The sequence below is a fragment of the Etheostoma cragini genome, chromosome 17 (genome assembly GCF_013103735.1).
Source record: "Etheostoma cragini isolate CJK2018 chromosome 17, CSU_Ecrag_1.0, whole genome shotgun sequence".
Taxonomy (NCBI): domain Eukaryota; kingdom Metazoa; phylum Chordata; class Actinopteri; order Perciformes; family Percidae; genus Etheostoma; species Etheostoma cragini.
The window spans coordinates 6,620,477-6,635,980 of NC_048423.1; the positions used below are offsets into that span (position 1 = coordinate 6,620,477).

Sequence of the window (15,504 nt, forward strand, 5' to 3'; positions counted from 1 at the left end):
ACACACACACACACACACACACCTACCTATCTTTAACTATGCATGGCAAGAATAGTGGCTACGCAAGCTAGCCTAGGCCTACATCTCAGCACTGTCCCAAATGAGATCTCCCTTCTCTGGACTCCTGCACTATATCTGAGGCAGCTAGAGGCCATGGTCCACTTAACAGCTGTCTAAATATGGGAGTTTTTATAGTATAAAGAGACTATTTCTTATTTCCTTGAATAGATTTGGTGTAGGAAATGAATAAAAGGGGTTAAACCTTTGGTGGTAAAGTTGAGGCATGCAAGGAAAATGCACTGCTGCTAAATTAGTCAGTGACAAATATTCTGCAAGCAAGATTATGTTAAATATTTTCTGATGTCTTGTTTGAGCCACTTCATATTTGGACCGTAAGAAAGAACATTGGCACTTTAAGTGTTTAGAAAGCAGGAAAAATGTCATGCAATAATCTTCCCTCTACTGTTGCAGCATTGATTATTAATGCCAGTGCTTCTCAAGCAGGGTTTCAACACCCTCTTTTAACATCCAGGCTATGCCTTTGAGTGACAAGGCAACATATGTTTATTATATGTCAAGACAACAAGACTGCAAGGACTGAGTTTATGAAAGAAGATGCGGAAGCCTATTAAGATGCAAGTTCACTGACTAGCCTGCACACCAGCATCAATAGACAACCTGACACAGCCTCCCTGGACAAGAGTCAAGGAGGGCAAATGTTCAATTGCAGCAAGAACACCAATCGGGAGTCTGTGAGGACAAAGTGCAGACTAAGAGCAGCAGCAGCAGTTATTGAATGTTGTTGCCACAGAATCAGCTGGCCTGTGTGAAAGTAGACATACAGGTTACCATGATAAAATGAGTCATCCGGACTATATCTCAGTGATGAGCCTTGGAAACTGACAGTTTACCGTTTGCTTACAACTCTTTACAAGGTTTAGCCTTGTAAAGACTAGAGGAAAAGGATATCAGACTGTTTTTCTCTTTTCGGTTGATACAACAACAATAACTTTAGTCAATTCGTCAACTAATTTCTTGGTGTATAAAATGTCAACAAAAAGTGTATTTGTTAAAACAGCCTGTAACAAGTTTAAAGGAGCCCAAGGTGACATTTTCAAAAAGCCTTATATTATCCGACAGTCCAAAGCAGTATAAAGCTATTTGCCATTTGATTGCCAGCTTGATTAAGCAACGTATTATTGATAAGGCTAATCAATTATCATAGTTATTGTTGATGTTGCAAACTTTTCAGTCAATTAACTACTCGATTCATGAGAAACAGGCCCTGGCAGTTGCCTCCTTTCCCCAACTTCAAATGTCAAAGCATAAATATGCACTGCTTTAAATCCAATTTACGTTTTCACAATTCTCAGTAAAAGTATATCCCATCATGAGATATTGAATATCAACACCACACTTGAGTCTGGATCCTGCATACCTCATTGCAGAAAAGTCGGCACCAGTTGTGACATGAAGGCTATTCATTTTATACTAGAGTCAATAGTGTGTTAATCACTATGGCCTACTTCTTTTTTGTTGTGATTTATAAATACTAAAATGTAATATGCTATCACACTTCTGTATTTAATTGTATTCAGGGGACAAAATTAGCTTAGCAAATAAGTGTATAAGTCTGCTGGCATACTGGACAGACTAATAATAGGATATTTAAAAATATCTGAGTCTTTAGTGGGGTGAGAAGATTAACGTAACTAGCTATGTGTTGTGTGTAGTTCGTTAGGCAGAAAACCCCCATCCCAGAAAGCGGGAGTTGCATAAAGCGGACTGTTTCAAAGTTCAGAAACAAATGCACTTGAAACCCATACAGGGTGACTATGCAGCTACAGGCAGATGTACAGACAATCAACCACAGACAAGCCGCTAGTGTTTAATGGGCCAGGTGAAAGTGACGGCCGGACAAATGAGCTGACAGGTGTCGCGGTTTGAGTCCGGGTCAGAATCACTGTCACTCAACAGCTTTTCAGCTTAAGTTACAGACAGAAAACATGTTTTGAAAGAGCGAAAACACAACGACAACATGTATCTCCTTTAAGCTAGCGTTAATATTCACACAGTACGGACTGTTTTAACACTGTGTTTGCAAAGCTACGTTAGGGGATACGCAATCTGGCAGGGGGTACCACATTTTTCAGGACACCGCGGGTCCCTAACTGAAAACAGGCTAGCGGAAAGACAAAGGCGACAGATACCACAAAAAAAACGTTTAAATTGAATCCTCCGCTTCTCTACTTCGCACTCCTCAATTGGTTTACTGTTACACATCTACTCGACAAAACCAACAACCGTTTACCTTCGTCAACGACTCGGCTTTTGCAGTTGGGCTCGAAGTGATTTCGGCTCCTCAACCCGCTCACCTCCGCCATCTTGGACTACTGAAATCTGACGTGGCTGACGTCAAAGTAACCTTCTTTTTTTTCTCTCACGATAACTGCTGAAGTCGATGCCCCCCGAGGCTGCTGCAGCTGGGTAAAGTACCAGAATGCAAACTAGGCCTATGCTTTAAGCAAACAGCAATTAGTTTCAAAAATGTATCTAAAGCACATGTTCTTTTTCTTTGACACTAGTCGGTTAGAAATGATGTAGGCTAGGCTTGTTTTATAGTTTTACACATATGCACTGTTAACAACTTACAGAAACAATCTGACTTATAGCCTATAGGCCTTGACCTAAACATATGTTGTTCATGGATTTTTATATAGACCTGTATATTTTTATGTAGGCTATCTTGTTTTCCTACTTTTACTTTACATTTTACCTATCATTGTTTCACTTGTCCTTGTTCTTAGCTCTAGCCCATGTCTATTTCTGTGTAAGTAGAGTGCAAAAAAATACCGACATTTCTTGTACTTTAGGCCTATGTGTACAGTACACATATTTGGCCGATAAAGCACATTCTGAATTCAGGCTTGCAATCCCCATTGATCATTATTCCCTTCCCAAGAATGTGAGATAGGAATCTTGGAGGAAATTGGATCCATTTCCTCAACCCGTCTGTGTCTAAACTGTCTACACTCACTTTCTTCTATTTTGTTTGGGTTCTGGCATAAGCAACATGAGCATACATGTCAAATTATTACATGTTTGTATTACATAGACATGCATGGTCTCCTGAGGATGAATACTAACAATTATGGCTTTTCTAGGGCAATGAGGTTGATATTTGTGATTTTGAGTGAGATATCTCACTTGATGAAGGTTAATTTGGCTTTCATAAGCAGACTGCCCTCAGTAAAGATAAGTCTCACCTGCTGCGTTAAGACAAATATCTGTGAAGCAGTGCAAATATGTTGTACTTCACTTATTTCCTTTATGGTGTTTGAACTTTCATGATGATAACTGATAATGTCATAAAAGCTCTTTACCTCAGTGGATACACTGGCTTCATGTGTTTACGCAGCTGTTCATGTGCAGCATTATGTACTGGCATTGTGGAAAGACTATCTGCTGACTGAGCAGATAGTTATTTGTCTAAATTAAATTTAGACAAAATTTTGTCTATTTGTCTTAAATTATTTGTCATGTGTGTTAGTCACCAGTCTTTATGATTTAGTCTTTTTAGCATTAGCTGCAGCAGTGAGGTGTGTTTGTATTGGCATTGCGCTAATCTAAATGCTAATCTGAAAGTAATCAAAGGTAGCTTGTTAAAACTTTCCAATTCTAACTAATATGACCTTGACACACACATCAACATGGTCAGTTTATATATTTATATACAGCTGAGGAGGCAGAGACAGAGGAGAAAGGATAGGCAAATTGAGGATAGATTCAAAGCTAAACTTAAGTAACCCTGCACATGAGCCAATCAGGTTTTAGTTGGCTTACTGTGATAGGGTGTCTGATGAGTGCTGGATCGACACTCTCTCTCTCTCTTTCTCTCTCTCTCTGAGGGACAACCCCACATTTCCAGGAGATCCTGCTCCATCCCGGGATTAGATGTGACATTTGGGAGTCATTGAAGGACTCTCTTGTCTTTCCTGTGCAACTGCACAGTCAGAGTCACAGATATAACTTCCTGTCAAGGAATGTACCAGATTTTAAACTTTGGTCTTTGAAAGTCTTGCTGGGAAAATAGACAACAGAATCTGGGTCCAGCAGTCAAACTGTTAATCACCTTCCATAACAACCCCCTTAATGCTCAGCAAATGTCCCACTATAGATCAGGATTGTCGTGGCCATTCATTTGGTCTGCAGGTTCCCCCGTCATCCATAGTCAAACATACAAAAAGGTCAATACACACAGAGAAGGAGGAGGTTCATGGTTGAAAGAGCAACAGATGTAAAATAATTAGTTTTTATAGAAAGAGTGAGGTGAGAGAGACTAACTGTGTTAATCTGTGTCAGTGCTTTTCTATTCTTAGCTGGCCTGAAGAAATATGAGAGACACACGTGATGACACAAGTCCTGATAAATTTAGAGAGAGGGTCAGAGAACAGTGACATAACCCCCATAAGGCCAGTACTAAACTCCAGATGTGGGGACTGTCTAGTATGTGTCCGGATGGTATAGAGGAGCTGTGTACCTATCTTCTACCTGGGACATTTTTTGAAGGATTATTCCCTACTTCCTATTTTATACTTTACGTTTTGTTTACATCACAACTGATTTCATATTTTAATACCAGTCCCTTGGCCTCATGTTGCAATCAGTTTAGATGGGATTTGCTTCATTTGATTTAGCTCAAAAGATGGTGGAGTCTGAGTAGAGGACTCCCTCTAGTGCCCGCAACATAAAATACTAATACTAATACCTTTAAAAAAATAGGCTTGAGCTCCATGTATTGCAAGCAGCAAACAACTTGTAAAGCCCAAAGCCTGGTGATTATGATTTCATCTTAACACAAACAGTTCATCAAAACAAAGTGCACAACGATGCAGTTCTATGAATATTATAATGTTTTGTAACCTCAGATGAAGACAACACATTTCACCCTTATACAGTAGCTAGACATTCACCAACCAAGTAAGCTGCAACTACAAGGCAAAGGGCCAAATGGACTGAAAGCCTTTGACAAAACATTGCAGATTCCAAAGTCAACTATGGAGAAATATTTTCAACAAAGGAAGACTTTTCAGATATATTTTCAAGATCAGTAAGGCTAATTGTTGTCAAGACCAAATTTGTCAAATATTTTTCAATTAAAAGATGTAATCTGAAAGATTTTCATTTAAATGAATGTTAGTTCACCATCTATCACTGAAGGGGCCTATGGCCTATGATGAAAGCTTTGCAATATTTTATATATTTGCATGATTGCAAACTGGGTGTCTGGCGAGACATCTCCCTTTAAAAAATCCTTTATTACAGTTTTTCTCCATTATATGCACAAAACAAATGGAAAGGTTTCCACAGTTGTGAAAACTTGAAGCTCATGTATAAACAAGACCATAGAAACCAAATTAAATTCATTCTATTTCTGTGCTCCAGACTGCTAAACTCTCAGCACAATTCCCTTGTTTTCACACAAAATCAACCGTTACACAACGATTGTCACTTTAAGGTACTTTAATGTTATATGTACTACTAATATTTTATAACCAAGCTATGAGTCGTTTTGTAGTTCATCTTTTTGTAGTTCATTTGTAGTATTATTTGCATGATATACAGTATTATTTATATATATATACAAACAAGACTGTATATCATGCAAATAATATCTCTGAAATCTGTCAGACATAATGTTATAAATTTGTACAGTTGGCACAGGGGCAGTACCCTCTAAGGTACGCCTGTTGCATCCTTGACTTTGGTGAACAGTATTTACCATTTTTGGCACTCGAATAGGTACACATATAGTTGCCTTGAGCCCTAAGGAGTACATTAGTACATTAGTGATTGTAGCCTACCTTGGGGGACAGAAATGGACTGCATCTCCATTTCTGACAGTGAAAAGTCCCCCCACATCCTAAATTGAATGTTTTGAACCTCAGTTGCACTGGTGGAAATCAGCATTCACCCTTAGTACTGCTATTTACTTTTTAGGTACTTTACTTGAGCATTTCTATTTAATGACATTATTGACATAAGTCTTCTCCACTTTTTCAGTGGCAAATATTGTTCTTTTTACCGCACTATTTAACATCTAAAATTACTTACTTATTTAGAAGATTTGCATTTTCCACAAATACAAATTGAAGAGCTTAATTAAACTACCCGACAGTGTAAATAATCCAAATTAACTCCACCATGACCACATTTTAGTTTACATTACAAATGACACTTCTACCTTAGTAATGAATCTGAATACCCACTCCACCACTGCTCAATTGTAAACATCAACATTGAGCACAATGGTGAGACACAACAAAATCGGGAAATGTACAATATTGTAACATATATACATTATGTAAGTCAATAGAGTCTTAACCTGTATACATGAGAGTAATTTGGTACCAACAGGAATAATATCACCAGGGCATGGCACATTATGGAAAGAAAAGTAAAACCATTTCCAATGTTTTCCATTTTCCCCTGCTACCACATGATGGCAGTGTAGGCCTGAGGCAGATCAGAGTTGTTCGCAGTAGGGGGTAACTCCTATTTTACAGTGTCTGACAGACAAATCTGGCATACTTTTACTGAAATTTACCAGTTTGACCCAACATTTAGACCCAGGCCTGAGCTTCTGCAGACTCTCATCTAGATCCAAAGAAGATCTAGAGGAGCTCTTTCACGCCTTCATCTCCAGCAGGGTGGACTATTGTAATGGTTTCTTGTTTGGTCTCCCCATTAAAAATACCAATTTGTTACATAACTTCTCCATAACTATATTTCTGGTCTATTATTATTTTGTCTATTTATATTTTATTTTCAATTTTATTGTGTATTTAAATGTTGTTCTAATGCATTTCTTTGCTTTACTGTATATAAAGCTTTTTGACATTTCCTTACTGTTACTGTGATGGATAGGTGCTACAAACAAAGTTGCCTTGCTTTAAAAAAAATCAGGGACCAACTGCAATTAGTCATTTTACAACATGCGTGTACAACAATTTTGATAGATAGATCATAACATTTGTGTTTTCACCCTCATACACTTAGAAATAGTTTTAGAATTCTTACAGCAGAGTCTGTCAAAATATTTCAGCTGTTCATTTCTCAAAATAAGGGCTTGAAAATTATGTGATATATTTGATGTAAATATATGATCAATAACAATGCATATTATCATTATTACTCTGTATATTCATATTCACAAGCTATTTATTAATATTCAAACACAATAAGTGACATGACATAACATTTAACATCCACAATGACACAAATATTAGTTTTTAAAGGCCTACAATGTCATTTTCAAATATTTGGAAATCATTGATGGAATATTAATTCCTACGTACCACATACCTTTCTATTTCCTGTTAACGTTATTAATGTATTATTAAATTAACATTTTTTAAATTCATTTATAAAAGCTTACCATATGTCTTTTGATTTCAAAATGTCTGGACAACCATATATTTCTGCATGAGAGAGAGAGAGAGAGAGAGAGAGAGAGAGAAAGACAGACAGAGAAAAAAAGACAGACGGACAGACAGACAAAAAGACATATATTTCTCTCTCATTTAGCTTGCTCTCCCTCTGCAGATATAGACAGCCTTTGATCCTCTAACACCTAACTGTTTCCTCCACTCGGTAATGTGTTTTTGTTCCTTCTCTCAAACTCCTCTTACAGTTTGGTTGCTGAATCAACAGCATTGTTGCCAGGTTGTCATGGTGTCTGATTGTTGAGCATCATGTCACGCACCCCATCACAGCCGGACGTCCCTCCGAGACTGCAGCCGATCCCATGGTCGCCATGACGTTTACCTTGGCAACCACAAGAGGCTGGCAAAGATTGGGGTGCCAGGAGAAGGTGGTGGCGTTGTGTCACCTCATGTCATAAGTCAAGCCTCCAAAAACTAACCAAAGTTATTTTTGGAGACGCTTTTTTCATCGAGGTTCCGTATTTGGAGGTAGTTGATAAGTGCAGACACAGAGCATCAAACAGAGCATAAGTATAAAATAAAAACAGTTAAATCTGTTCCCATGGAATGTTTTAAAGTTAGTTTTGACAGTGATTGGATGATGGCAACCACCAGTATACTCTTTTAAACTTCTCACACTGCCTACAAACTGCTGTAATAAAAAGCTAAGAATTTTAACAAAAGTCTTTGAATAATTAGAAACTTATTTTGGAATTGAGCACAAGTACGCTACAGCACTTGGATAAGAGCTGACCAGTGGTAAACCAGGACCCAGGGCTCTCCAGGATCCTGCGGTCTCCAAGGCTCCAAGCCCTCAGGGGCTGGAGTGTGAAAGGGAAAGCCAGGGAGAAGGCTCCGAGGCCAGGCTAGCTGACACGCCAGCAGGGGATCTCATCACTCTCTCCACACTTTTGCTGTCAGGGCTTTTGTGTCAGCAACATTACTCACTCAAGGCCCTGCTTCCCAGGTAACTACACTGCTGAGCTGGTGCTGCTGCATGGAGGGACAGTACACAGCATCTGCACTACCCTCACAAAATGTGAACCAACAATACAAAACGCCAGAGAAGAAGAAAAACAAATCAACCACCTGAGGAAGCTGACAAAGAATTTTTGTGAGACTAAAAAGTTCTTTGCCAAAATTACACTTGAATATCCAGATTTCTAAACACATACTAAAACAACTTGCACCATCCAAGACTTGCACAACTCCAAAGTCAGGAAACAGGGGGAATTCCCTGGGGACCATCACACTTCTTTCCTCTCTGGTAGGTGCTACAGAACAACCAGACACAGGAACATTTTTTCACTTTAAAACTTGTTTATGAACAGTTAAATCAGTTACAATACCAATTTTGCTTGGATATAAAACAGATTATCAGAGAACTTATGCTGTAAATTGTACAATCAAGAAGCAACGCTTAAACATTTTTTAGAATGCACCAGGTTAATGTTTTGACCCCCCAAAATTCACCACATCCATGTTTAAAAGGCATATATAAAAAAAAAAATCAATTTCAGGATATTATTATTGATATGGGATAACTCAAGCAAAGCTCGGATTTTATTATGGAAACAACAATTTTAACCCAGCACTACTGTTTTATATACTGTTTGTGTGTATCCTGAACATTGATCTTGAAACTGAGAGTGCATTGAGAAACATTAGAAACACAAATTGTATGAGTAAACACACTAGGCCAATCAAGCCTATTTATTTTTATTTTTCTTCATCTGGTATTTTAGTAATGCAACATCTCACCAGAAAACAACACCAGTTATTTCAGTGCACTGTTGATCATTGTCAACCCTCTGTAAACACTGTCTATTATGCCAATAGCTGTGTTAGATGGTTAGTGTCAACTCATGACTCATGTCAGTTCATTATTTAAGTTTTTGCTTCTGTAGTTTGGATATTTTGGCTATGACCAGCTCTGCGGCCTCTGAAATCTCCTGGACCTGGTTTTATTAGCCATAATCTATGCTGCTGATTGACAACACGCTTAGTCCATCTTTTCAACAATGTTTGTGATTGTGAATAAGTTACTTAAAGTGAGACTATTTAACCATTGATGGAAGAAATGACACATTTTTAAAGTCAAAAGCAGTTGCTCAGTTTAAAACACCAAGGCTTTTGCTTCTACAGCCTCACTTACTCTGGTATGACCAATCCCTTATGCTGGGTAATGCTTTCTAATTTAAAACCACTTTAGATATTGTATAAAAAGCACATTACGGAGTCGGTTTGCAGCCTTTAGGACTATTCGCTACTTGCGCCTCTGTTACAGTATAGTTAAGTTAAATAATGTAAAGATTTGCAGTTTTATGACAAGGAATTTGTTTATTTTTTTATCTACTTTTCAAATTGAGACATAATGGAAATGTATAATAATCTAAATATATTCAGTTTGAAGATAAACATTTAGACCTATTTGAAAAATGCCTTTAAGGGATAATATTTCGGACTCAGCCACACTGTATGCCGTCTAAGAAAGTGGCTTGTGTATGTGTTGCAATAACTCTTATCTTACTGTAAACTTACTTAAAGTCATAAATCAATACACAGTGTTACAAATATGACTAACAAAAAGAAAACTGTATTCTTTTACATCACAAATTAATGAGATTTTTTATTATTGCCACTTCATAAACAGAGAAATCCCATTTCTTTAATAACAGAAAGTTAAGAAATAAAATAAATAAATAATTTGAATATTTCAGAGTATAACATTATTTTTCTTTGAGTAGAAAAGTTTATGTTCACTTAACTGGTATAATAACAGGGTACAGATTGTGTCCTATCGCATCACCTCTCACTGGATTTTGTGTTTCCTCCACTCCACAACAACGTTGTGTCTTCTGCTTTCCTTCACACCTTTCCATTTATTTCCACTGACGATTCAAATTTGCTGCTAACCCCCTGGTGTCATGGCATGTAGCAAAAGAAAACAGCTAAATAAACAAAGAGGTAACATGTTGAACATTCTTGCAGGAATCACGCTGTGTTTTTTAAATGTTTTCATTTTTTTGTTCTAAATGTTTTTGCATTCACTCAGTAATTATCTATGCTTACATTTTCATCCCCCAAATTTAAAATACCCTGAGTAAATGTGATTGTTTACCACATTTTGCTTGTTCAAGACTCTTAGCAATCATTTCCAAACAATTTTCTCTTTCCTCAAAAAGAGAAAGTATTTTTCTCCCCTCAGAAGAAAGTAAGGAACTTACTTCAGCAGCAGGGTTTATTTAACCTTTATTGAGCCAGGAGGTCTCTTGAGATACATAATCTCTTTTACAAGAGAGACCTGCATGCCACAGTGGCAGCCTAGAGTACATTATACAGAGTCCCATAAATAATTTATAATTTACATTATTCACATGTAGCACCATAACGGAGAACCTGAGAGGCTTTAGGAAGACCGAGTGACTATTTACAATAGTTACATTCTTTGTAAAACATGCATTAAATGTGAAGCTTGAATACCTGATAAAAGGCAGAGTCTCGTAAAAAGGTTTGTCTTGAAAAATTATTCCAAACCCAGGGAATTTAGTGTGAAAATGTAGTTTGACTCAGGGAAGATCATTTATTTAGAGAATATGGTCTGATAATGGCTTTAAAATGCACATTCGGATAAACTGGAGAGATATTGAAATCACGTTTTGTTTGTGACCTGTGAGCAGAGAGATTGTGTTTAAATATTGCCAAATGGTTTTACCAAATATTTGTCAAAGGAAAAGTTATTGCTGCCTCTGCCTTGCCTCTTGCATATGTAACAGAGGCTGTGTTGTGCATATTTGGGAACTTCTCTTTTAAGAGCAGCATGATGAAGAGGCCTGCCTCTTATATTTTATTACCAAAGCACTGCACTGTAACACCTTTTTCTCCTTCCTGACCAGGGAGTAACACACTGAAGCCTACTTGGCAGCATGGTCCTAGGAATGAGATTGGTACTTGGTAGGAATTGGTTCAGTCTGAAATATGTAAAAAACTACTTGATGGGTTCAGATGTTCATGATGCCCAGGGAATGAATCCTAATGACTTTAGCAACCCTCTGACTTTTATCAGGTCAACGTTTTCACTCATCCTGTGGAAATGTCTTAACATCTGATGGATGGATTGGCACCAAATTTTGAACAAACATTCATGTCTGTTGTCACACCTGTAGTGGGTGTTTTTCTGACAGCATATAATGGTCTTCAAACCCCAAAACATTACCATAGTGGTCAATAGCCTGTTCCCTGTGAGTGCTGGCAGAAAGGGACCCACTCAAGATTTTCAAGTCATTTGAAATCAAAGGGCTAGAGTGCAAATGAAGTCCAGAGTCACTGGTGGTAAACTGGTGGTCAAGAAATCTTTCATAATTTTGAAAAGTCCAGTTTAAAGTCATCAGTATTTACAAATCCTGTGATATGCATTGTTGTCGTTGGATCGTTGTTCTGGTTTCATACCTGCATGTGTGTGCATACATTTGTTGGAAGAGAGAGAGGGAGAGAAAGAGAGCTGCCTGCTAACGTGAGTGCAGCTCCACCACCTCTCCCTCTTTCTGGGTGCAGCTTTGTGCTCCATCAAAAGGCCCTGAGCAAAGAGACATGAGCCTTAATTGTTGTGCTTTATCAGGGGGATAAAGGCGGGATGGGCATCAATTTAGGATGCCTTTATTAGACTACAAAGTGTGACAGACTGACGGAGAGATAATTGGCAGAGAGGGGAAAAGAGGACGGGATGAAAGAGGAGAAGGATGGCGAGACGAGGAGCAGAGGGGATGTGGATGGAGGCGGTTTTGATCAGGCAGTTATGGACCAGAGAGGAGCAGAAGACTCAGAGGACAGTGAAATGAAACCAAACCAGATGAACGCGCTTCTATGGTCGAAGCTACCCAGTTTGTTTTGCAGGAAAGAAAATTACCCCCCTCATCCTAACTTCACATTTCACTGAGCATGAGCTGTGTCTTTAAAATCTAGAATATTATCAATTTTGTGGAAATAAAGTTTTGTGCCCATTTTTAATAGAAATAGCTGGATCTTCTCCGGCTTCACTGCCTGTAATCATTTTGAATACATCCAGCATTTAAAATTTAAATCCTCATCATTTACTACATTGATTTATTCAGTCCTCTTGTGGGTGACATGGACGTTTTCTGTGCAACATAAAGTTAAAAAAAATTGATTTGTTAAATGCTTAATGGACAAATAAAATGTTTGCCATATAGCTGAGATGTTTGCCAAAGAAGCATCACAATTAAACGTTGAAAGATTTCCTGAATTTAAATGTTTACAGAGTTAAGAGTCAGATACTTGTTGTGGTGTTATATGTGTATTTTAAGGCTATGTGTAGTGTCAGGATGCACTAACTGCCCAGTTTTCCTGCACGTCACAGCTTGTTAATGTGGCACGATAATGTTGGCCTCCTTTGATTACATCTGAACTAATGTGTTTGTCTGATTATACTGTGGCAGTATGATGACTGTAAAACAACAGCTTAGCATCATTTCCAATCTGTCCTCTACACAACACACTAATTACATCATTTAGTTTTGATGCATGTTAAACAGTGCTGAAAGAAAATCGTCAAAAAACTACTTCATTCTTTTCTATTCTGTTCTGCCTAAGAGGCATTAGATCACTTGTTGGGTTCACACTCTCCATGTTACGCTGTCATTCCCACAAATCACACACACTCTAATCATTCCTAAGTTCACACACTGACGGTGCAGCCCCGAGCCCCCCTCCCACTCCTCTGCTCTCCACCCTTGACATGGATATATGAGTGTTTTTATGTGCCCGATGAAAAGGCGCCGCTGAGTTAAGTGGCCTTGTTGCATTCTGCTTGGGCTCTAACGGCTTCCAGTGGGGGGTGTGGATGAGAGTGGTGGTAGTGTTGGTGGTAGTGGTGGGGGTGGAGGAAGGAGAGGCCTGCAGCACCATGCCTAATCAGCCTTTCTCGCCAGGGTCAAGACTTTCTGTCTGGGTCCGCGGTGCTCCCTGCCACGAGGACTTGCCCATTCAAGCGCACAATGTCCCTGTCAGTCCCGACAACACTTCCTGCCTCTGCTGGCTCCAGCCCTCGCAGGGATACACAATATTTCACAGCTCCAAACAATAGCCTGTCTGCCTGCACCCACCATATGGTTACTATGGGCCACAATATTGACACACATCACTAATTATTCACAGAACTGAGAGAAAGAGAGAGAGAGCAAAGGAGCTGAGGAAGGAGTCTGCCGGTCGGTCTTCTCTCTGTAATGTGATGTGAGATGTGAGACTCTGCCTTATTAAAGTGTGCAGGCAAAAAGAGAGTGAAGTGACTACACACTCTGGAGTACTAGGACTTTCAGTAGGATTACTTTGGTTCATTCATTTTTGTCTTTCTTTTGCGTCTTTTAAACTGTCCTTACCCCACAAACAGCACATGGTATCCTTTCTTTTAGCACAAACTCAGCAATATGTCTGACTTCTCCTTCTGTCAATGTATTTACATGTCAAGTGATTTTATTTCAACTAATTATTGCGTTTTTTTTCCATTGAAAGTCTACTGATGCTTGTAAATCAGTAAAATAATGATATGTAAACAAAAGGTTATCTTAGTGTTTGAAAAAGCATACTCAGTGTATTCACCAATTATTATACAGACTCCAGAAGGTAATGCATTGATATCATATCGCATATGAAAAATATATTGTTGATGAAAGGTTTTCTGCAGTGTTTATTTGACTGCTTTTGAAAAAAGAGAGAAAAAGTCCTTGAAGTTTTGGAGCATTTTGTTTTGAAGCGAGAGTGAGAGGATGTGATCCATACTGACTGGGCTTTGTGTGAACACAAGGACATCTGGGCAACAGTCTAGAGGCATCCAGCACACCTCTGTCCAACATATGTCTGTTTTTATTCCCAAAGGAGCTTCCCAATGGCACAGGAAATAATATGAATGATGTGATCTTTGCCCACTGTCACAATGTTCAAGTCACAGATGAAACAAAAAAGTGGACAGAAAATTTAGCAGAAAATTTAAATAACAATGTGGTTGTTTAGAATTGTTTCTATTCATATGCTCACCAACATCAGGAACCCCCGCAGGTTAAATACACACTTTGGCGGCTGACTAACTCTTAAAGGAACACTTTAGAAACATTCACTTAAGAAACTTACTATAGCCTAGCAACATTTAGGTTACAAATAACCTAGCCCCACCTTTTTCCTCTTATTTTTTATAATTACATTTGAGTCACAGAGCAAAGTATCCAATTTTCACACCTGGGGATCTTATTTACAACACTTATTGCTGTTCTGAAGTTATTTCCGGATTCCCTATACTGTTTTAACCACCTGGATGATAAAATATTCCTTCTGCTACACTATAAAAAACATACAATACAACATATAACCTCTTAATCCTTTTCTCAAATTATGGTATTTCTTTATGCATTTTGCTGTACAATTGGATTCCGGCTCTTTTATTGGAATTTACATAAATTGCAATACATACTGTACAAACAACACAAATAATGCAACACTCTCTAATGGTAAAGTAACGTAGGGACTAGTACTCGATCTGACCATCTCACACTGCTGTACCATCTCTGACTTCCTATTTTATACCATACAGTGAAGGAAAATACACATCTTTGCTTTATCCTGGAAAGTTAGCTAATTACTTGTTGTCTGTTCTACTGTGAAATTGTTCTCTGATTGTTTAATTGAGCTTCAGAGTGTTATTATTGTTTACCAAATGTTGAATACAATCTGTGAAACACACTGCACTAAAATACGTTTTTTTCATCAGAGCCTTGGCAGGATGGAATCATGTTTTTAAAAACTCTTCTTAGTCTTAGAATTAGTTTTAGAGCCAGTAGATTTGACAAACATTGCATTTCCAGATTTTTGGGTTCATTAAACTGAAGTGTAAAGTGATAATAGTTATTATTTTAATGTAATATGATTACGGGCATGCTCTAGCCCACTATCAACAAACTTCACCTGACATCTTTTCCACAACAAGTCTAAAAAATATGCAGTTTTACGACAG

General features: G+C 38.1%; 1 protein-coding gene across 2 annotated transcripts in view; it reads right to left on the bottom strand.

The window, feature by feature from the left end:
* atl2 (atlastin GTPase 2) overlaps positions 1–2,471 on the bottom strand; it is a 14,072-nt gene extending 11,601 nt beyond the window's left edge. For both annotated transcript variants that reach the window (XM_034897881.1, XM_034897880.1), the window contains exon 1: positions 2,312–2,471. In XM_034897881.1, the coding sequence (XP_034753772.1) occupies positions 2,312–2,384 (73 nt within the window). In that variant the 5' untranslated portion in view covers positions 2,385–2,471. The remainder of the gene's footprint in view (positions 1–2,311) is intronic.
* Between the last annotated feature and the right edge of the window lie 13,033 nt (positions 2,472–15,504).